This window comes from Lipophrys pholis, assembly GCF_963383615.2.
Source record: "Lipophrys pholis genome assembly, chromosome: 9".
Classification (NCBI taxonomy): domain Eukaryota; kingdom Metazoa; phylum Chordata; class Actinopteri; order Blenniiformes; family Blenniidae; genus Lipophrys; species Lipophrys pholis.
Window position 1 is genome coordinate 16,651,710 of NC_137639.1, and position 22,242 is coordinate 16,673,951.

General features: G+C 40.9%; 1 protein-coding gene across 1 annotated transcript in view; it reads right to left on the reverse strand.

Moving 5' to 3' along the window:
• Window positions 1-2,312: 2,312 nt before the first annotated feature.
• Window positions 2,313-22,242, reverse strand: part of LOC308114794 (neural-cadherin) — a gene marked incomplete at its 5' end in the record, with an annotated part of 144,628 nt that continues 124,698 nt past the window's right edge. Inside the window, 14 exons of the mRNA XM_080471974.1 lie at window positions 2,313-3,693; window positions 5,046-5,203; window positions 7,353-7,603; window positions 7,783-7,963; window positions 8,126-8,390; window positions 9,425-9,591; window positions 10,317-10,497; window positions 12,689-12,800; window positions 13,279-13,406; window positions 13,565-13,692; window positions 16,131-16,345; window positions 16,939-17,216; window positions 21,162-21,400; window positions 21,834-22,018. Of these exons, the coding sequence (XP_080328100.1) occupies window positions 3,013-3,693; window positions 5,046-5,203; window positions 7,353-7,603; window positions 7,783-7,963; window positions 8,126-8,390; window positions 9,425-9,591; window positions 10,317-10,497; window positions 12,689-12,800; window positions 13,279-13,406; window positions 13,565-13,692; window positions 16,131-16,345; window positions 16,939-17,216; window positions 21,162-21,400; window positions 21,834-22,018 (3,169 nt within the window). The 3' untranslated portion in view covers window positions 2,313-3,012. The remainder of the gene's footprint in view (window positions 3,694-5,045; window positions 5,204-7,352; window positions 7,604-7,782; window positions 7,964-8,125; window positions 8,391-9,424; window positions 9,592-10,316; window positions 10,498-12,688; window positions 12,801-13,278; window positions 13,407-13,564; window positions 13,693-16,130; window positions 16,346-16,938; window positions 17,217-21,161; window positions 21,401-21,833; window positions 22,019-22,242) is intronic.

Below are 22,242 nucleotides of genomic sequence, written 5' to 3' on the forward strand. Positions count from 1 at the left end.
CGGAGGACTCGGGCTCATCTACAACGGAGCACAGAATGTAAGAAAACGTGGGTGAAGTGAAAAGTTTTTCTTTTGTTGTAACAATACTTGTTTGAACCACGTGCATTTGTGGGATGAGCAGAGCAATCTGGCCAATCTTCTCTGCCAGTGTCAGACAGCTTCTCTCTGCTGTGGCTTTTGTTTGGTGGATTGGATGATTCAAGTCTGAAGCAACGTTAATATTTCAACCATGAACTTCAGGCTTTAGTCATATTTTGTTTAAACGCTACTTCACTAGTGCAACAACCAGCCAACAACATATTAAATTATTGGCAAAATGTTAATATGATACTGGCTTGTAATAACTAATAATGCAATAATGGTAAATAACGCAATCATTTTGCCCTTTTTCAATGTAATAAAGTTCCTAATAAGTAGTGAATAGTGTCTTTCGATATTTGACCCATGATCAAAACATTTTGTCAATAATGTAATATCTAATTGATTTATTCAAGTATCATCAACAAAATCCTTTCAAAATGGAAGAGCTACAACAAATAATGGAATAATAGATAAATAGTGCCGCATTTCCTGGAAATAACAGCTTTGTTCTAGGTTTTGTGCAGTTTGCTTGTCAGAAACAGGCAGAATGGATCAAATCGTCTTCATATTCATTCATTCAGGACACAAACCTCTGGAACCTCTGGAACTCACTCTCACCCAACAGCCGAAACATCCAATCCCTGGACAGTTTTAAATCCCACCTTAAAAACATATCTTTTTTAAACAAGCATACTCATGCGAATCAGATTGTTGTACAGTTTTTTTTTTAAAACTCGTATTCTAACATTTTCATTGTGTACAGTGATCTTGAGTGTCTTGAAAGGCGCTGTCATAGCAAATGAATTATTATCATCTCAACTTCCAATGGTTCCACATTGATTAGGAATATGCATTTGTGGGATGGGCAGCAGAGCTCAGTATGTCAGTTGCGCCCATGAAAGTCTCCCAAATCCCCGCTCACTATACGTTTGATTGTTATTATGCTTGTTCGGCTGATTTCTGACTGTTTGTTAAATGAATATAGTCGACTTCTTCAGATTCCAATCATCAAAACCACCAGAAACCAATCGCATGCTTTGCAATGTTTGTTTGTTTTTTTAACAACAAAAGAAATAATCTACCAAACGCATGTTCCTTCTCTTTCTGTGCAACATCAAGGTATAAAAGTATTTCAGAGGCCTGACGTATCTGTGGAATGCAGAAAGCAAAGAGTCAAAGAGAAATTTCAGAGAAGCGATGAAAAGTTTGTCCTTCTCAGCGTTTCGTTGCAAGATTTGTGTTTTTCTCTGCAAAATGTTTGGGTTGTGTCGTCGCCTCAAAATTAAAACCGCTGGCACGGATAAAAAGACTTAAATGCTCGGATGAAATGCCCTTAAAGAGGAGCCATGAGTGCTGCTTATAAGGCTTCAGTTTCAAGGCCTTAATGTTGTTATTTATTTATTTATTTTTGAACGAACCAGGATGATTCCTCGGCACAAAGCTTCACTCACCCTGAACATTTCTGACATAATTCGACGGTAAAATTTCTCTTGACCCTGAAAGTTCACATTTTCCAAGAAAAACATTCCGCCGCCGAGAAACTGTGGGAAAAATCAAATAAATACCGCCACACTCGTCTGCTTTCAGAAGTAAGAAGCAAAAGCAGAAATAAAATAAAGCCGTGTGACATATTTCCACGTGAAGCTGGTAAACGAAGCCTGTGCTTCTTCTTCTTCTTCTTCTTCTTCTTCTTCTTTTCCCTTCCAGCCTCCAAACCACAACTCAGACCTGGAACGTCTCCGTCCTGCATCTTGTTTTCCACATGAACGCACATGAGGATCGCATAATGAACCTCCAGCCCTGAAAGTGTCTCTGCTTTTACTGCTGCCATCGATCTACACCAGGGAGCGGAAGCTGCTGCGCTCACGTCACATCTGATTTACAGAAAGATGTGGGAGGGGGGGGGGGGTCTCTCAGGAGGGATGAGATGATTTTTGGTGCCATTTAGGGTTTTGAGGCCAGACTGAATTTGCTATTCCGTATTAAAAGAAACATGACAAGTATAAAGTGCTGCAGTGAGGCTGAGAGTGAATACAGGGAATGATCTGTTTATATAATCCAATGGCACCTGAGCAGATACAAACTGCTCCCCATCCAAAATGAATGAGCTTTCAAAAAAAGATTAAAAAACAAAACAAAACAAAACAAAAAAGAACCTCAGATAAACTCTAAAACATTGCATGGAATTGGTTTGAAAATAGGCATTATACTGTTTTTTTTTTTTTTTTTTTAAACTGCCAGAATTCTTGGCAGAGCTAATTTAAACACTCACCTCAACATATTGATGATAGACACAATTTGCTCTTTTTTTTTTGTAATTTCAAGATCTATCTTGCTATTGGGGTACAGCCATGCTTTTATTGTCTTTTGTTTCTTCTGGGTCTTGTAAATGTGCAACCTTAATGATTTAACTTCCTTTACTAAGACATGAGCTGTAATCTTATCCTCAGAAGAAGTGAAAATATCTCTGATTTGAATGGAGACTCTGACGAACCCAACAGTCTGCAGATCCACAAATGTAAACATTAATTCACGATGTTATGCTTCATTCATCAGTTGTAGTGTTGGAAATGCTCAATTGTTTCCTGTTTCCTAAAACTGTATCGCTTGTGTCAAGTTTGATGTCCAACCACAGACTGAAGTTATTAGGAGAGGACTAACAAAGTAAGAGAAGAGAAGAGCAGCCACGCAGCTTCCAAAGGAAATGCTAATAATCTCAGGTTGTGTGGTCCGTACTGCTGCAATGTGCAGCTGATTAATGCTGAATTACAATCCAGATTATAAAAGATTACTTCGCTCTGGTGGTTGGCGGTAAAATCGTAGAATCTGGAATATTAACCCTGACAGGGAATTCACTGGACTGATTTTGAACTAAAATGATGTGAACACAGCGTTCCCTCCCCTCGTGTTGATGGTGTCGTGTGGCGCCCCCTAGTGGTGCTGAGGCAGGGGGTCATGGCTGTGGCTGCTCTGTATATAGGCTATTGCGTCCATGTATGTGAGGGCCAGCTGGGGCCGGTCGTACATGTCGCTCAGGCTCTGGAACTTGGGGCCCCACCGCGACAGCCTGTCAGGAACAAACCCCCCTTCATCCTCCTCCTCCTCCTCCTCCTCCTCCTCCTCCTCCGGCCTCGAGACGTTCCTGCGGGACGCGACCGACCCCAGGGAGCTGAGGCTTCCCGCCAGCGACCCCGAGCCCTCCACGCACCACACGTGGTAGGCGTCCGGCGGGAGGGCCTCGCTGTCGTTGTCCGCCTCCCAGATGATTCTGGCCACGTAGCTTTTGAAGTCCACGTGGGAGCGCGAGCAGGACGGGGCGTCGCCGTAACCGCCCGCCTCGGTGGACTCCGCCGCTCGGGTCGCGTTGGAGGTGAAGTTGGCGTAGGTGGCGTCGCCGCCGTAGTTGGCAGCGTGCTGATGGTGGTGGTGGTGGTGTTGGTGGTGGTGCGGGATGCTGAGGTAGGGAGCTCCCGAGCTGCAGGAGGAACCAGAGGGATGCACCTCCTCCTGGGAGCCCGGCGAGGACTTGATGAGCGGCGCGGTGGTGCAGGAGGACGACTGGGACAAACTGGAGCAGAGCGGACGCTTCAGCTCGGTGATGTCGTAACCATTCTGCAAGAAAAATAAAAACAAACAAAACATACTTAGTCAATCAATCATTCTTTTATTGCTCATTTTGCTTGACATTTCTAGAGATGAAAAGTAAAAACCAATCATGTCATAATTTGAACCATTTCAAATGCAATAAAGCAAATAAAGTAATGATATCTGACCCATTTAATAAAAACATTTGGACAATTATCTAATAAGACATCACGTCAAGGAGAAGTATTTAAAAACCTTTATGAATTGTAATAATTGTAGCCAAACTTGTTCTAATGAACAAATCAAACAGCACTTCTTGGAAATCAAAGCTTTTCTTTTCTTTTGCAGGATTAAATCTAAAACTAGGTATAGTAGATGGGGAGGATACATTTATACAACACTCCTTCAATTCGGGATGTAAACAATCATTTACAATTTTATTACATTTTTGGCATGTTATTAAGTTATTGGCTTTATTACACTCAGAATAGCCAAAATGGCAGGTATTGACCTTTATGACAGGATCATCGCATAACTTTTTCCCCTTTTAATTTCTTCATGATTAAATGCGAAGAATGAACCGTGTTCATTACTTTATCAAAACCAGAGGTGCCAAGTAGCAAAGTATTCGTAGATTGTTACTGTACTTGAATAGATTTTTTGTGTATCTTTTGACTGTTACTACCTCTATGTAAATCCAAAAAACTGTGCTTTCTCCCCCCTTACATTCTTTAAGCTGTCTCATTACCTGTTTTACCTTCTATGAGGACGATACAGAGTTACAGTGAAAGGTTGAATACCAAGTAAAACTGCGCGATATTACTCAAACATGCAATAATGTTGTCAAGTCTTGTGATATTACTTGTGATGAACATAACAAATATTTTGTTGAGCACACGCGTGTCTGCAGTTTCCACCAGCTGTATTACAGAAGTGGAGCAGTTTGTCAACTTTGATGTTTTTAGTCATTTATTGTCTTGATTTCTCTAATGAAAAAAACTTCAACTTCAAAGTGTTTTATATAAAGTCCACCCAGCTTATTACTTGTTCTAATTTTTAAAAAGTAATCTAATTTCTGACTCAAAACTATGATAAACTTGAATCAGCTCAGGATTATTCTGTCGGATCCAGCTTAAACAGGATTACAGGAACAATAGTTTAAATCTGCTTGGATGTGCACATACATGATTATGATTCACAACAACACGACAGAAAGATTCGACATGGCTTAAAAAAGATTTGGTGTATTAATAAAAGTTAATCATTAATTCAGTACTTTTTTTAATACTTTATATAGTTGTTGTTTTTTTTACACTTGTGCTCAAGTAAATAATGTGAGCGCTTTTGTGCCTGGTGTGTGTGTGTGTGTGTGTGTGTACCTGGTCCTGCTCTCCACCCCCCTCCTCGTTGTAGTTGAGGATGTTTTCTCGGATGTCCTCCCAGCTCTCATGCTCAGCAGGGATGTGGTAAACTCCTCGCTTCCTGAACTTGTTTCGACTGCCTTTTTGGTTCCACACCGTCACCGCCACCAGCACCGCTACACCCGCAAACACACGCAAACACACACCGAGGCGAGGAGAGCATGAATATGCATCTTTCTGAACATGCCTCTGCTCCGTCGGGGCAGACATTCATTTCCTTCCTGTACCTTTGCAGCGGCGGCTCATTAGAGCTGCTCCGCGGAGTCATTTAGCCTCCATAAATTGGTTGCAAGTTCATTTAGAAACATTAGCGTAATTACAACAAACAGGTGAAAAACAAATGAGCCTACAAAGCAGGAGGAAGGTCAGAGGTTAACGGCCTTCACATTTCATTTTTCATGTGCAAGGTCAGATTCAGAAGGAAAATAATTCGTATTCATGGGAGAACAGAAAGAAACAGCACGGCGAGGAAATGACCTTTTTTTGAAATAATTAAAAATGGCAACTAAAAAGAGTTTTACTTTCTGCTGTACTTTTGAAAATGTCTTTTCTTTGTGAACATTTGAATAAATGCATACTTTTTATATTAAACATTTCCTGGTTTAATTGATTTTACTTTTATTTTTGTTGCAATTGAGAAAGATGGTCTTGGCTTTGCGTCATAATGTGTCTGTAAAAGTGATTTCAGTCTCAATAATATGAAGGAACTATTCTCAACAAATGATCGGGACAATAAAGAAATTGTTTTAAAAAGTTACAAAAATGCATTATTCACCCTTTTCAGACATTGAATAAAAATTCTTAATATTAGTATCATAACTAAAGTTTATCGTTTTGGTTAGCTTTTTGCTTTTAATTTGGAATTTCTTATTTCAAATACATTTTTTGAAGTTGTTGAATTGAAAAAGAAGCAGAAATGTCCTTTAGTGGGCTACAAGTTACTTTTAATTTATTCTTACCCATTTAAATTAAGCGAGCGTCCATTGCAAAATCATGGGAAAATAAAACATATAAAACCCGCCCTGACAAGTTTTGACCCTATTTCATACTGCACTTTTTACTTAAACTTTTTGAAAACATTTATTCTGACTTTTGTTTAACGAAAGTATCTGTAACTCTGATGAAGCTGAATCCTTCTAACATCTGCCTGGAACATTTCATCACATACTGTACGTGGCGGGGAGTTGACCGTGTCGCTCTTCTCCGGTCAGACTTATTGACTCATGCGACGTATCAACAGTTATTTGGTAACCTTTATGTAACCGCGCTCTCTCTGCGTCAGCACTGTCTGTACAGTCACGATCAATGCTAATGGAAAAGCTATTGATTTGTACAACTGTTACACAAGTGTAGAACAAAAGGTCTTGAGGTTTAATGGCACGTCTGTATCTGAGTTTGTGTTTGTGGCATTCACACTGACGCTTCACGGCATTGTGCCGCGCAAGTTCTTTGTTGTCTTGAGTTCAGGTTCTGCATTTCTGCAGCCTTCGGCTTAAATGAGTTTAATTCAACCTGACTGGAACGCTAAGAGCTGAATGAGAGATGATTCATCTCAAAACCTGGAGCAATTAGTGCGAAGCCTTAAATAGAAAGCTAATGTTAGACAAAAAAGAGATTTTATTAATATTGAAAAAATGACAATGACTTTAACAAACAAGCATCATAGTCGCAAATTAATAAACGGGATTTTCAGGATTTTCTTTCGGAGAATGATGAAATATGCTCCAGTAAATAAAAGCTGTACTTTCCGGTGGCAAATAAGAGGGTTCAATCTCGCCCTTTTATTTGCAAAGTGCGAGAATAACAAGAGACGATGATCGTGATTTTCAAAGAAAACTACCTGCTGTTCTCAACTTGTCCACTAGAGGTCTCCCGTTTCAGTACATTTATAATGCAATGCTGAGACTCAGAACTGAACAGCAGATGGCAGCGATGTTTATAGCAAGCGAAAATAAATTAAAGATAATAAAAAATTAAGGCTAGCTGCTTCGAGAAGTTTGGGAAAACATGATTAAAGTTTTTTCCTTTTTGTTATACACTAAACAGAAGAAAAACAAATTAAACCTCGAGATTTTTAGAAGTTATAGAGGTTATCCTTTACTGAGATTAACCTCATGTTTATGTGGCCTATGAACTTATCTATAATAAAGCAATGTTCAAGGGTTTCATTTAAAATTTTCAGTCCATGAAACTAAAAGTTAACTTCAGTTCACTTCAACTTATCCGCCTCGAATCTACGGTGCTGACGGCTCCCTGGTGTCTTACCGAAGAAAACGAGCAGGCACATGCTGATGGCCAGGATGGAGCTGGGGCTGAGGGCAGCCAGCCGGTGACCTTTGACCTGCCCCAGCTCGCAGCGCTGACCCCTGAAGCCCTCCTGACAGCGGCAACGGTAGTTGTCGGGCGAGACCGCCTGGCAGACGCCGCCGTTACGGCAGGAAGAAGGTCCGCATGGCGAGGGCACACAGCGCTGCTGCCCAGAGTCATCTGTCACCGTCACCTGACTGCCGGGGCATCTGGGAAAAGATGGACACGTTTCAAGACGGGCTAATGGCATCAGAGTGGAAATGGAAATAAATTCTTAAAAACTTAAAAACCTCCCCTGGGGTGAGAGCAAATACGATCCTGATAAATGTTTTAAAACTGAGTAAAAGTCTTAGTAATGGGAGTTCAGCGGGATTTGTGTGTCATTTACTTGCACTGGTGTTTCCTCCACAGGTCGATGCATCGCAGCGGGCTGCGGCACGGCTGGCCGCTACAAGCGTTGCTGGAGCAGCCTGAGGTGACGCCTCTCCTCTCCAGAACCGTCACCATGTCGCGGCTCTGCCCGTCCAGAGGGAGGACCTGACCGTTGAAACGAACATCCCTCAGGCAGCCTGGAGGAGAGAGAGAAAAAAAACAACAGTTGAGTTTGATTCAAACAAGGTTCAAAAGTTTCTTCTTTAAAACTGTCCTTATAATTTGGAGTGATAATTCAAGTGCGAATTCAATTATTATTCTTTGGTTCAACTCAGAAAGAGAGTAAACCCAGTTCTCACCCTGGAAGTCGGCCTCCTCGCCACCGTTTGGCCCGTTGCCCACCATCAGACTGCCCGGGTGGACGACCATCTCCCTCCTGCTGCCCAGACGAGCCTGGACCTCCCGTGAGCCCCCGCCGTGCTCCAGCCGTAAGGTGAACACGTTGTTATGGCGACTGAGGCTGACCAAGACCCACTGCCCGATGTCGACCCGCTGACTGTCCAGACGTAGAGAGTGAGGCACGTCTCCAAGGTTGGCCCGCGCCACGATGTGACCCTCCACGATCTGAGGGAGGGGAGCGGGATTAACATCTGACACTGCGGCAAAGGCTCATATCTTCATTTAATCACTTAAAGAAAAGTATGAATATCATAATCCCAAAACACTGAAATAGACCAGTAAACATGCAGCCTCTGCCCAAAAACCCCTAATAAAAAAAGCAAACATATTATGAGTAACATTTTTTTTAATTAATTTAATAATAATAATTTATAATTTTTTTTAAAGAAATAAACAGCTTCTTTATTCCCTTTAAACTCCAGTCATTTTCATGGATAAAACATTTTAAAATAGCAGATTACTGTATCTCCACTGCTTTTGGCAGGAATGCATATAAACTGATTACTCCTACAAATTTAGATGCATATTTATGTTATTTCGAATATTGTCTATTTCATGAATGTTTACAAATTGTTACGAGCACTACAATTAGCTGTTGCCTGAACTCAAGAGTTAATCAGTTACTATTTCAGACAACTCCCTTTTCCTGGTGTACGACTACCTCACTGATCCTGATTGAAGACGTCGAACTACAAGTGACATCAGCCTTCATCCACTGAACCTGTGAGGTATTAGTAGCTCTAAACGAAGCCAACTCACTTGTCTAAATAGCTGTCTGCAGGTCCATATTTTGTTTCTCAGTAGTTTCGTTGCAATTCCTTGTTAGTTGGAAGTTAGAACCGCTAACATTTAGAGCATCTTCCACAAATAATGTGTTAGAATGAACTGCTTTGCAAGTCAATGTGACTCTACTAACTTTACAAATAAGTAGTTAAAAACTGTAATCAGTTATTAATCACGGTAACTTTTTTCGATGATGTTTAGTTTTGTTGAAAATTTCACGATTTCATTTAGCTAAATGAGAAAAATAACCATTAAAGATATAATTAGATTCAGTGGAGTTTATTATTATACTCTCACACATTGTAATGCACAAACATTAAAAAAATAAACAAATAAAAAAAAAGGTTTATAAAGGTCAGTGTACAATGTGTGTGGAGGTCAAAGGTCACTGAATGATGAGCAGTGGATGAACTGACCTCCAGGGCGATGTACTCGTTGGCCTCCCGGGACGTGACGGAGAGCAGGGTCCCTGCAGAGGTCCTGGTCCGGAGAAGCAGCTGGACGTCGGTGCGCCGGGAGCTGCCTCCTCCTCTGAGCTGGAAACGCACCACGCTGCCCGAGTCGAAGGAAAACTCCGGCACGGCTGTGAGGACGCGAGGAGAAAGACATGTTTCAAACCTCCATTGAGAAAATGCCTGCATGTGGGAACTTCCGCCGGTTTTCATGCTGCTTAAACGTTACTGCAATGAGCTGGTGAGTCACGTAAGAAATGGTTAATGTGAATAACAGCGTAAACGTTGGATATTTTTTTCAATAATTATGAAAAGACATCTCATGACATTAACACCTTTTTAGTCTTGAGTCAGTGCAGCCAATCGAAGCTTTCAATTTAAAAAAGTCACGATATCTGGAAAGAAAATCTGAAAAAATACTGATGCAAAAGACATGATGTCTATTTTCAGATAGTATTGCTGTCGCAAAACTGTATCGCTGAAGACTGTATTGCATCTAATAAGATACATTTCTGGTAAATTCTTTACAAACGATGAGGCAGAATCATTGTATAACTTTCTAGAAAAATTCAAAAAGTAAGAAATGTATTCAGATATATTATCGAACACCAAAGGGCAGAAACTAAGAATTTGTAGTTATTCCAGTAAGTACAAATGAATGCGTTTGAAGTGTTAAATATAGAAGTTTTGGCACTCTTAAAATGTATGTGGAAGTGTGTTAAATCAAGCTGACGCATTGCTTTTCTCCTCAGGAGTTCCAGTGTAAACCGCCATCCTAAAAAACACCCGTTGAAATAAATCTCTTGTGATTCTTGCAGATTTTGGGGTATCGATGAATTACTTGATCATCCCTCACCTTTGTCACATTTGTGTCCGGTATATCCGGGGTGACACTCGCAGCTGAAGGAGCCCCAGTCTGCCAGGCAGGAGGCGTGGACGCCACATGAGGGGCCGGCCGCCGTCACACATACGCCGTCTGTAAGCCTGCAGCCCGGGCTGCTGTCCACGCTCTCACCTGGAGACGCAAGGTCGTACACCTGAGGAAGGAAGGGGAGCACACACAGAGGGAGATGATTACACTTCTCTGGTAGTCACAAATATAATGAGTTCCATTGTGTTGTAGATACTTTCTAATCGTGCGTCGAGTATCAACACAGTTGCTGCATTCAACAATCGGCCAACGTGAGCTGCAGTTTCCCTCTTTTCAGTCTGAAATGCAACAAGACTGAAACCGACATGCAGTGAATTTCTAAACGCATCTATTGTTTCCAGGTGGCAGTTGTCCTCTGCTTCCATTTCATGGTTTGTCAGTCCACCTTAAATGCGTGAACTCAAAAATTGTGTTTCGATTTTTCTGAAGTAATCAAGAAACCAGGTCTGATTAAATAGAGAGAGAGAAAAGAGGTGTGCAGGCGGCTTTCCATTTCTCTTTTTGAAATTCATTTTGTCACAAATATTTCCAATTTGTGAAAGCTCAGTTATGGAAATGGTTCTCAATACCAGTAACATGAATACTTAAACAATAATACTGAAACAATTTCAGCTTTTAAATCTCTCCCAATGTTGAAGGTCGGAGGAACATTATAGTCCCTCATTTATATATTCATCCTTAATAGAAGAAATCAAGAACAACCCCAGGTTTCTCTTCAGCATTATAGCCAGGCTGACAAATAGTCACAGCTCTGTTGAACCTCATATACCTTTAACTCTGATCAGTAATGCCTTTGTAAAGTTCTTCAATGACAACATTGTAATTATTAGTGTTCTTTATGAAAACTGCAATAACAATATAATATATATTCAAAGTTTTCTATAAATCAGAAAGACTGAATCAGAAATAAAAATACATTCATGTCGCATTTGGCTGAAAAGCGAAAATTTTCAATGTGTTGCTCAAAATCTCAATGAGTTAAATAAACCACTTGGGCCCCAAACCAGACGTTCACTGTGATGCCAAAGGTTTGACCTCCGTTTGAAGGCAGTGGTTGCCTTTGGTCGTGTGCAACACTAATGAGTGAAAACATGATAACAACTTCTGAAATGACAACATGAAACATCCCATAACACAAGGGACTGTGGGCAGACTGAGCCGCCGCAGTTTTGGGGCTGATGCTAACATACTGTTGGATCATTTCATCTAACAAGTTGGCTGAAGTCTTTCCTAGGGAATATTCAGGGATCTTTGAGAGGTTGTTGAGGTTTTTTTTCTTTTCACTGAGCAGCAGAGGAACCACAGCAGCTTGCTCGGCTTCAGGAGAACCAGGGAGATTCTTTTCATTTATTTTACATTTTGGGCTGTGATGTTGTTATGCCGGCCTTGGCTGATGAGCCAGGCCCGGACCACCATCTGTCCAACCACCGTCCCCCCGCGGTACGCAAACACACGGCGATGGGATACACACAGACACACAGAATTCACTGAGGAGAATGACTGAATACATGCATAAACAAATAACGCACAGATGCAGACCCGCAGATGTTAAAACTGCATTTTAAAAGCAGAAAACGCACGCATGCATGCACGCACACACGCTCGGGCATTAAAAAGTACACCCGAACACTTGAGTCATGTTTCTATCAAATCCAAGGACATTGCATTCATATGTATTTATTTTCAAGCAGACCTCACAATCACAATCCTGACCGTATCTACCAGGATAAACTTGGATCTGTCCGATTTTAAATGAGATATTCATAGTAAAGTTTCTCGGTTATTATCATGTGGATTTTTCGTCTTAAAGGCAGTTCGATGTCTATGATGTCACTGAGCAAATCAAAGCATCATCCATCCATCCATCCATCCTTTACTCAATGAAAACATTGGCAGGTAATTGCATGATTGAAGTAGCATTAAAAATTCTAACTTGGTAAAAATCCACAAGCAGGACTGCATGTCATTGAAATAAATGATGTTTTTGCCATTTTTGTGTAGTTTGCTTATCAGAAATTGGTGTTGTAGATGGCATAGCTGTCATAGGATACATACTGTACAGAACTCAATTATGGTTTAAAAATAAAAATAAAAATAAAAATAAACAAACAGTTTATGAAATTATAGCCCCAGGTTATTGGTCACTATAACAATATTGGATGCTATAAGGATACCCAGACAAAAGGCTCCCAAGCCCAGGAGTTATTCTCACTGTGAGTGCGAACCACTGCATGGCCTGCATGAGCCACAGAAACGAATAATACAAGTAAAAACATGCACACACAAGTCGGTCTTACCTGACTGTCCACCACCAGGTTGCGAATGCAGCCGGTGAAACTGCGGTAGCGTCGGTGAGAAGACGCCTCCTTCACACCACCCAACTGCAGCGGCTGAAACACGTTCAGGTACCTGAGGAGGAGGAGGAAGAACATAAAAAGTAAATGAGGAGTAAAGGAAATTAAGAGATAAACAAACAGGAATAAGAAAAAAAAACATAAGTAGGACAAGAGTAGTTGCTAAGGGCAACAAATAAAAATAGAGGTGGAGAAGGAGGAGGAAAATATCAATGAAGGTCAAAAACACATGAGACCAGGGCATAAGAAAAGATTGAACATGAAAGTATAAAGATAAAAGGACAAGCGATGAGGAGTTAAAAAAAGAGGAGGAAAGAAGGGTTGAGGATCAGAAAGAGGAGGAGGAAGGGTGGACGAGATGAGAAGGAAGGAGAAACAAGGATGAGGATGTTGGAGAACTAAAAGGGGTGAAAATTGAAGAATGGTGATTAAGAACATGAAGGGTGACAGTTCATTTCATTCAATAAGTTTTACAGGCTCTGTGTTTCGGCTGTACTACATGTTGATCCCAGCGTCTCCAGGTCCGTTCTTACCGCTGGTTTCCAGGCGTCTCTCCAGCTGCTCTGCAGCCTGATTCGTCCGTCTCCCGAGCGTCGCCTTCGACGCCCTCCACCTCATTCACAGAAACGCCGGCGCACTGATCCAGGATCAGCTGCACAGTCTGGATGAAACACACAACACAGCTCATACTCGAATACGACAGAAGTTAATCAATCACATCAGGTTAAACATACATAGGCATGCATCTATCATCTCATCTCCTGGGCTCTCCACTTATGCATCTTCAGTCTTACAAACCATCGTCGTCATTGGCCCCACCTTTCCGTCACTGATGATGTCGAGGCGATGCCAGCGTCGGTCGGTGATGATGGATTTGGGGGGGAGCTGCAGGGTGAGAGTCCCTGATCCGTGGTTTATACTCAGAGCTGGAACCCCGTTTCTCAACTCTGGAAAATCAAATTCCCACCACTTATTGATTTGTATACGTATATCTCAACCCTCCATAAAAAAAAGATGATAAATCAGGAGATTGTAACACTTGTAAAGTGAAGTGGAGCTTAGAACCATCAAGGTAAACCTATGAAGCCAGATTAAAGAAAAAAAAAAAAAGAAGAAGAAAAAAGCTAAACACCTTCTTCCCTATCAGGGCTTCAGAGTCAAAATGATAATGCAATAGTACATGCAGTCAGTATTTTTTTTAACAGTTCATTGATGTTGATTGTTTTTAATGATGTGTGTGGAGGTTCTTTAGAATCATTCAATCTTGTATGAATGAGCTCTTTTGAATACTTTGTCAGTAAGTGCTTCTAAATTTGATTTTATTGTGCGTGGTGACAAATAAACGAAGGGTAGTGGAGAGTATGTAATTTGGCTTTTGAGATTAAAGTCAAACCTCATATAATCAAGTGAAAATATAGGATTTATTTAGTAAAATAGAGAAGCTCCCATTAACATTCCAACTTTATTAACAACATGTTCATAACTTTACGATTATTCTTCTTCACATCTTGAGTTTCTTTTTAACATGCAGAATTTAAGAATGTTGCTTCTTTTGCCTCCTGTGATTCTTACACCCCTTTGTAAACAACAAATGTGAACAATTAGACAAATTATACTTTTTGAGTCTGAATCTCACTATTCAGTTGAAAAGCTTGAATCTCTTTGGATCTTAACTGTACGTTTTTCACTTCCTGTGTATTAATGAGGATGTTCAGCTGAGTGAAATCAGCACATTTGATTCTTGTGTCTGAAAACTTGATAAATGCTCCAACATCACTTCACTGTATTGCTGTGTAAGCTCCTGAATCCCATCAACAACTGCAGAAATCCTTTCCCATCAATAGCCTGTGTAAATATATCCTTTAATGTCCTCTTAGCTGCTGTCCCTGTCGTGTGTGTGTGTGTGTGTGTGTGTGTGTGTGTGTGTGTGTGTGTGTGTGTGTGTGCGTGACCTGATCAAGTCACGTTATTGAACATGTAAGTGAAAAATGCTTCAGAAAGATCAATGCTGCGACCGCTTTTGATTTTCCCCTCCCCGGATCCGAGCGGCCGCGGCTCGGGTTCAATAATTACATAACTTTAATGCCACAAGATTATGCAAGAAGTGTTTGAAAGGCCATCTGCAGGCTAATCCGTTAACGCCACATGAGGACCGCTGGGAGCTGACATTAGAGTTTATGAAGCTCCTCATCCACTGAGAAACTGTCTTTACAGCAGCAGCTTGATGAACACTTTGTATTTGTTGAAAAGGACGAGCTGCTGTAATGTTCCCAACAGCACTGTGAGATTAGTTTGTTTGTTATAGAGCTTAGGAGTTAAGAAAGACGTTTGCACTTCAAGCACAAGGTTTTTGTTGTTGAAGAAGAAACATTTTTAGGGTTCTCGCAGCAGAGGCAGAAAGATCGACCGACACTGATGTTTATCTTCAATTCTTGTGATGTGATTGTTTGCCAGGTGATTATTGTGTTTATTTATTTAACATGATTCAATCATTCAACTGCTCATTTTCTACTACTTTCTTCCACAACAGAAATTAGAAGCATGAACGAGTCCACTGAAACAGACTAAAAACTGGAATCACGTTTGACCTGTAACAAACTCACAGCTTTGAATGAAAACAACATTCAATAAATACTGTTTATTAATTAGTTTGAGATGTTTTCATTATTCCATGAAGTTAAAAAATGGAAAATAGATCACACTTATATATGCTTTCTGCTCTTCTTTGCTCAAGGACACTTCAGCACCGAGACAGGAGGAGTTGGGGGATCAAATCTGTAAAGGTCTGTAGTTTTATTTCCATTTTGTCTTGCCAAATGTATTTCTAATACAGTTTCTATTTCACTGAGTTTTTGTCATGACAATCAGAACAACGCAGTAATTGTTTTATTCTTCTAACATTGTTGCCGACACAATTCTCATAACTTTATCTCCTAAAATCATTACGATAACTACGTAATTCAAAACTACTAGAAATAGAGAATTTTTGAAGAAAAATGACACATTTATGTCCATTAAAATCATACTGTACATATCTAAGAAGTAATTTTCCTCCACAAATATTGTTTTTAAGACAAAAACCTTTTTTTAGGCATGAAAATATTTTGGTTCAACACTCATCAGTCTCGTGACCTTTCCTTGAGCTCCACCATGAGAATAACACTGCTCTATATCTACAGCACTATCAGGCCTCTGTGGCTATATAAATCATCAGGATGCTGTTTTTTCCGTAGACACAGGCTGTCTGGCTCACATTTAGATCTTGAAGCATCCAGTTATTTATCCGAATAAAACTGACCACGTTGTACAAACGAAACAGGAATAGGATATTGCTGTTTTTTGGATTCGGCAGGATGAACTGACGTCACACCATGTTCGAACTCACCTACTGCGATGAAGTCTTCCTGCTCTCCAGAGTGGGCGAGGCCGAGCGGCCCGTTGTAGAGGAGCAGCCCGTGGGCCGTCTCGGTCAGAAACTCCAGAGAGATGTGGCTGTGGAAGCACGGCGTGATGGGAGGGAACCAGGCGTAACCCTGACCTCCGAAGCTGTGCTTTGTCTGCTGGCACTCAGGGCCGTCGAACATGGGAGGACACTGACATCTGGAAGGCGGAGAGAGGCATTTCCTATTTCAATAATACTTAAAGATATTAGAAAAGTAAATTAAAAGAAAAAGTGCAATAATGAGATAATTCACCCCCCAAGGACCCCATGAGGAAACCACCTGTCATATTTAGCTACTGATATCTAAACCAGTAGAATTATGTGAAAATACAAAGTCAACTACAGTGTGAAATAAGATATTTTGGAGTTTTAGTACCCCAAGAAAGTTCTCCTGCTTCGCTAATTAAATCCTTAAAATGTTTGACAGATTTGCCTGGAGTTAATCAGTTAACAAACGGTGAATTTGTGAAAGCTTCAGACGGTGAATGTGGCAGTTCAGGACTGGAGCCTGCTGGAGACGACCGGCAGACTTCTAATCAGCGCTGGCAGGTGAAACACAGAGCTGCCGCAGAGAAAACAGTGAGGAAAAACCCTTCACGGTATCTCATTATGAAGGAAAACTTTACTTATCACAACTGTATTTATTGCAGCTCAGTTTTAATGGAGGCATTTTGGAGTCTCCTGCAAGCTGACAACAGAACTTAAAGTGTTTCTGCATTTTCTGTCTCAACAGCCATCTAGGTTTACCAACCGGTATCCAAGAGGTCCGTCCTGGCAGGTGCCCCCATTGAGGCAGGGGTTTCTGGGGTAAGCGGAGCAGGCCAGGTAGATTGCCTCTCTGCCTTTGCAGCCGCACCGCACCGTGGAGGAGGCCGACAGCGACACCAGAGAGAGGTTACCGGAGCTCAGAGGCGCCGGGACCTGGCCGAAGGAAACCTCAGTGCTGCAGCCTCCGGACTGACTACAGTCTGTGAAGGGACAGTCGTCCACCCCCACCTGAGCGATGGGCACACCCAACCCGGACTCCAACTGCAAGAGGCCAAAGCAAGGCGGGATAACAGTCAGATACAAGTTAGAAATAATGTGAAGCTTGTGACTTTACAAATAATGAGCGCCATAAGAATAGTTCAATAAGTACTATCATTATCACTATACTCAGATACCTCTTAGTAGGTCACTGGTCACAGTACAAATGAATGAAAATGCACTAAAGGATTCAGGGATCATTTGCATTTTTTATTCAGACTGTGTCTGTGTGTTCAGCCTTTATTTACAGATGAAGTTTGTCTGTTTTGTTAGTTTGGATGAATCGTTTTTTTTGTAATTATCTGTGTGGAGCACACGGTTTAAAAGGTCTTTATCTTCTTCCAGAGGGGCAGCAGGCAAACAAGTGATGTTTAGGGTGGCTGGTTATTTTTAATACACAGTCAGCCACAGCGGGGAGTGTCAACATGAGGCTATTTAAAGCGAAACCATTATGAAGTGACCTTATTGAGAATTGTGCACCAAAAAAGTTAAATTTTTCAAGCACAACTGAAACCTAAGTCTCTTTGAAATGATTCTGCCTCAAAGCTTAAAAAAGCAACAACAAAATTGTTTAAAATATTGTTTTTCTTGTGTAAGTCTCTTGTACTTGAACGATGGTGGTATTCAGGTGGGGATTCTTTCAATCATTTTCACCACTGGGGGATAAAACTGATCTCTTCTGACAAATACGAATTTGCTTATGATAAAATAAACATTACTTTAACTATCCCCTCATTTATTTTCATCATTCCTTTTTTATCAGCGTGAAAGGAATCTCCCTGACCCTCTGACTCCCGCTGCTTGCTCGTACGTTCAGCTCTCTGGCGCCCCCCCGAGGGGAGACCCGCCCTACTTTCTGAGAACGACTGTTGCAGGAGATCAAAACTTCTGTCAAAACTAAGTGAAAGAGACTGAAAAGTGAAACAACAGTGTGCGAAACTTAAACCGCTGTGCGAAGAAGAATAAAGGAGGTAACAGCATTGAAGTGGTTGTTTGAACATATTAGAGCTTTTCAGGGAATGACAGCTGCTCTTTGATCTGATGAGTACCTGCGTCAGTGATATCCAAATTCCTCTCTATTTCCCTTAATGTTAAATATGCACTTTGGTGTTTCTCTGTCATTTCCCCCCTCCTGTTAAGAAGTTTTGCTGTCATTTGCTTTCTGTTGCCAAATTCACCCGTTTCCCTGCTTGTCATCCTGATTCTTTTCACTCGTTTTGTCTTTATGGGTGAGAGGGTTTCATCAGGGTCCCTCGGGGTTTCCTGTCGCTCTCCAACTGTGTGTATTTCTTTTTATGGCGTTTAGTTATTCAGCTGACACTCTTATCCACAGTGACTTTCACTCCCCAGGCGGGGTTTCGGTTTTTGGCGGCGGAGCCAGTTTCAACATTGTCTTTTTTCTTTGTACTGACTTTGTACTTATCTGACATTCATGTTGTAAATCAGCCCAGGTGCTTTTCCTTTTAACCTGAGTTAATTAAAGATGTGCTTTTCTCCTTTGACATGTGACGCACAAGTTATTTTTAATCTTGCTGTGTTCTTTGCGTTGTTGTTTATACTGAACACTTTGCATGTGATTATACTTTTGAAAAACAAAGCGATTTAGAATGTGATCTGTAAGTGACACTTAAGTGTTACAATGAAAAAATAACGACAGGCACATGGAGTTCTCATGCAATGCAACATCGAGCAGGAGTTTTTGGGGGATTTTCTCCTTTATTTGTCCTATTTTTATGTGTTTTTTTTTCCCATGTGTGCAAGACCTCATACACGGACCTCATTCAACCTGACAGAATATTGTTCCTTTAAAAAAAAAAAAAAAAGACGATTTTTCTTTTGTCTTAGCAATTATATTTTGAGGCCCATTTTAAAATTTCTTTTTAAAGTACTGTTGTAAATAGAAACATTGAGCTTGTTCTATATAAACCATATAACCATTAAGGACAGATACTATAGAATTAGAAGTGTTGGGAATGGAAGTTATTGATTGTATTCAAGCGTTAGAGCAATGACTTTAAATTACGGTCTGCAGACAAAAGATGCTGGGAGCCAGTTGAGGAAATGTCTCTCCGCAATGTAGCATCTCTGCTGAAGACGGAGCTTAGGTTCACCTCTTTTTCAAATATGTTGAGACAGATGCAGTCATCAAAAATGAAAATATTTTCAGATATTGTAATTCACACTGCTGGCATAATTTAAATAGATTGTGTGTTATTTCAAATGTCAGCCAGTCACTGATTAATGTCATTAATACAAAGTCCTTGCCTCATGCTACCACTGGTTTTGGACCAAGGACTGGGTTGGACATCAAGTTGCTGGGAAAAATTGAAAATTCTGTGTTTTGAGTGAAAATTGTAAGAAGATATAAGCTTGTTAAAGCCGTCACTCTTGTCACTAAATGAGCTGCTGTGTTTGCATGTTGAAAAGCCTCAAGCAGTATTCAGGTTGGGGGGTTTACAGGGTCTTCACGGCACTCCTGTATTATTTTGAGGGTTCTGTGTGCACAGATTATCCTTGAAACAAAGAGTGTTTGTTTTCACACACTTAATTAAGAAACCTGATTTTAAAGACTGATGCAATAAAGTAACATTCTACTGTTTGTCCACATTTGTTCACAAAGCAAGTTCCCGAAGTAAAATTTTAATTCTTTGAGTGATTTTTACTTTTTTAACAACTGTAGTTTTAATTGCAAGTACATTTCCCCAGTACTCTCAACAGCCCTGGATGATTATGTTGAGGCACACACAATAAAATGTTTTTATTTTAATAAGCTTCTTTTATGCATTTATGCTGGACTGTTTTTCCAGTTTAACTACCCTTTATATATTCATTTAGCACGGTTATGTCTGTTTTTTTCTACAGTCTTATTAAAGAAACATCAGCTATGAGAGTCTTGATATTTGAATATGACCTTGCTCAGTGTGTGTGCACATGTAAGTGTTTACGCGGGTCACCAACCATCCTGTCAGTCACCGAACAGAGCTCATATTAGCGGCACGCTCTTCAGCTTTTAATGGATTTGAAATATTTAGATGAATTCACACAAAACAAGTCTGCGCGTGCATGTGTGAGAGTGGATCAGACACAGTTCAATGTGAACCCCTGAAATAATGTTGCCTTGCTTGCAATTCAAAAAAGTGAAGGGGATATAAAAAGAGTATACAGAGATGGTTTCAACCTCTCAAGTCATGTTTTTCATGTGTCTAAACTCGAATCTTATGAAAAATCTAATCAAGACCAAGTTTGAATGTTTGAATTGATTTTTAATGAGTACCTTTGTAATAAGGTACTCAGTAATACTTTTTAATGAAATAAAAGTATGTCCTGCACTGCTTCGATCAAACTGAACTATATTGAGTGATTGTTCCTTGTTGTACTCACTCCTGTATGTTTGCCTCTTTACCTTCTACTTTTGTCCCCTAAATGCAACTAGTTGAGCTAAACGGCTGCCGCCTCTGTGTATAATGTTAAAAGTAAATGATAAATAGATTTGCATAGTATATCAATCGAGCAGTTTCAATGCAATTTCACACAATCTCTCACACACAGTGGTGATGGCTGTTATGCAAAGTGCTTGCACGCCATTGGGAAACATTCAGGGTTCAGTGCCTTGCCCAAGGACACTTTTACACACGGTAAGTCGAAGATGGGGGAATCAAACAAGCTTGATCAAGTGAGCCACAGTCTCCCCAGGGAGTTCCTTCTCTTAAATGTCACCAATGCGTTCCTTCCTCCATTTTATTATTATGTTAAGTGACTTGAGACAACTGTGCTGTAATTGGCGCTACCTAAATAAGACGGAACTGATAGCTGAGACCTTTCAAGCAAAGTCTGAAAATAATGAATGCAAGGAAATTATTACCCGGTTGTTCCTTGAAATCCGATGTAATTTACATAATTAAACATAACATACATTTACATAATTCAACGATGCACCTCTCTCCTCACCTTTGCTTTGTTTGCTGCCATGTAGCCATGCAGTTTCTCAGCCTTGTAGTACGGTGAGCCGTGGGCGGCGAACCATACATCGAGCGCTTTCTCGCCCCGCTGGCCGGCGCTACTCACAGAGAAGATCTGGACTTTCTCTGGCAGAGTCTGCAGGATTTCGGCCAACATTAGAGCCAGACGTGAGAAACGGCTTTCCTCACCTCCGCTACCACTGTTGAAAAACTGCTCCACCGTCAGGTCTGGAAGAAGAAGCAGAGTGTTAACAGGTTTACTTAGCAGCATCTTCAATAAAAACGAATGTGGCATATCACTACAAACTGAAAGAAATAAACTGGAAGTGATGGAAAAACACATGAAAAGGAAAGCACAAGGTGTGTAGCAATGAGGAAGAAAAAACAGCAAAAGCCGAGGGAGACCGAAGAACAGGATTTCTTTTTCCCATCATGCCTCTCTGTTGGTGCTGATGGAGCCTGGGGGAGCTGACAGCAATGAAACCGGGACCCTACGGCACTCTGGTATATGTAACACCATACCTCATCAATTATAGTCACCATGACAACCACCGAGGGGTGTGCAAAGAGTGCGTCTTGTCTCACTGCGTTAAGCTGCTATGAAGCATGTTCAAACAGACCCAGTGTTAGGTTAAAGACGGTGTCAGACTGTGGGACTCACTCCTCAGGCGGATGGAGGCTGCGTGCTGCAGGGCGTCCTGCGGCAGCTCCGTGACGTCCACCTGGGCTGTGGACGTGACCTCGGGCCAGGTGGAGTCCGAGACGCGCACCTGCAGGCGGTACGATCCGGGGGGAGTTCCCTCCCTGATACTGAGCTGCCCTGAGCTCTGGTTCAGACTGAACAACCTGACACAGACAGAGAGAGAGAGAAGTTAAATTGTGTTATTTTAATAATTTTTGTATTGTGTTGAATCATATGGACATACTTATTAGATATGCAGAAGTTAGCCTTAACAAACAACTGATACTACTTGCTAATTGGAAAGGTTTTTAATAAATAGAGGTTTTGATTTGCATTATGTCCCCTGTTCACAGGTCAAAAACAGATGTCTTTGAAATGTAAATAAACC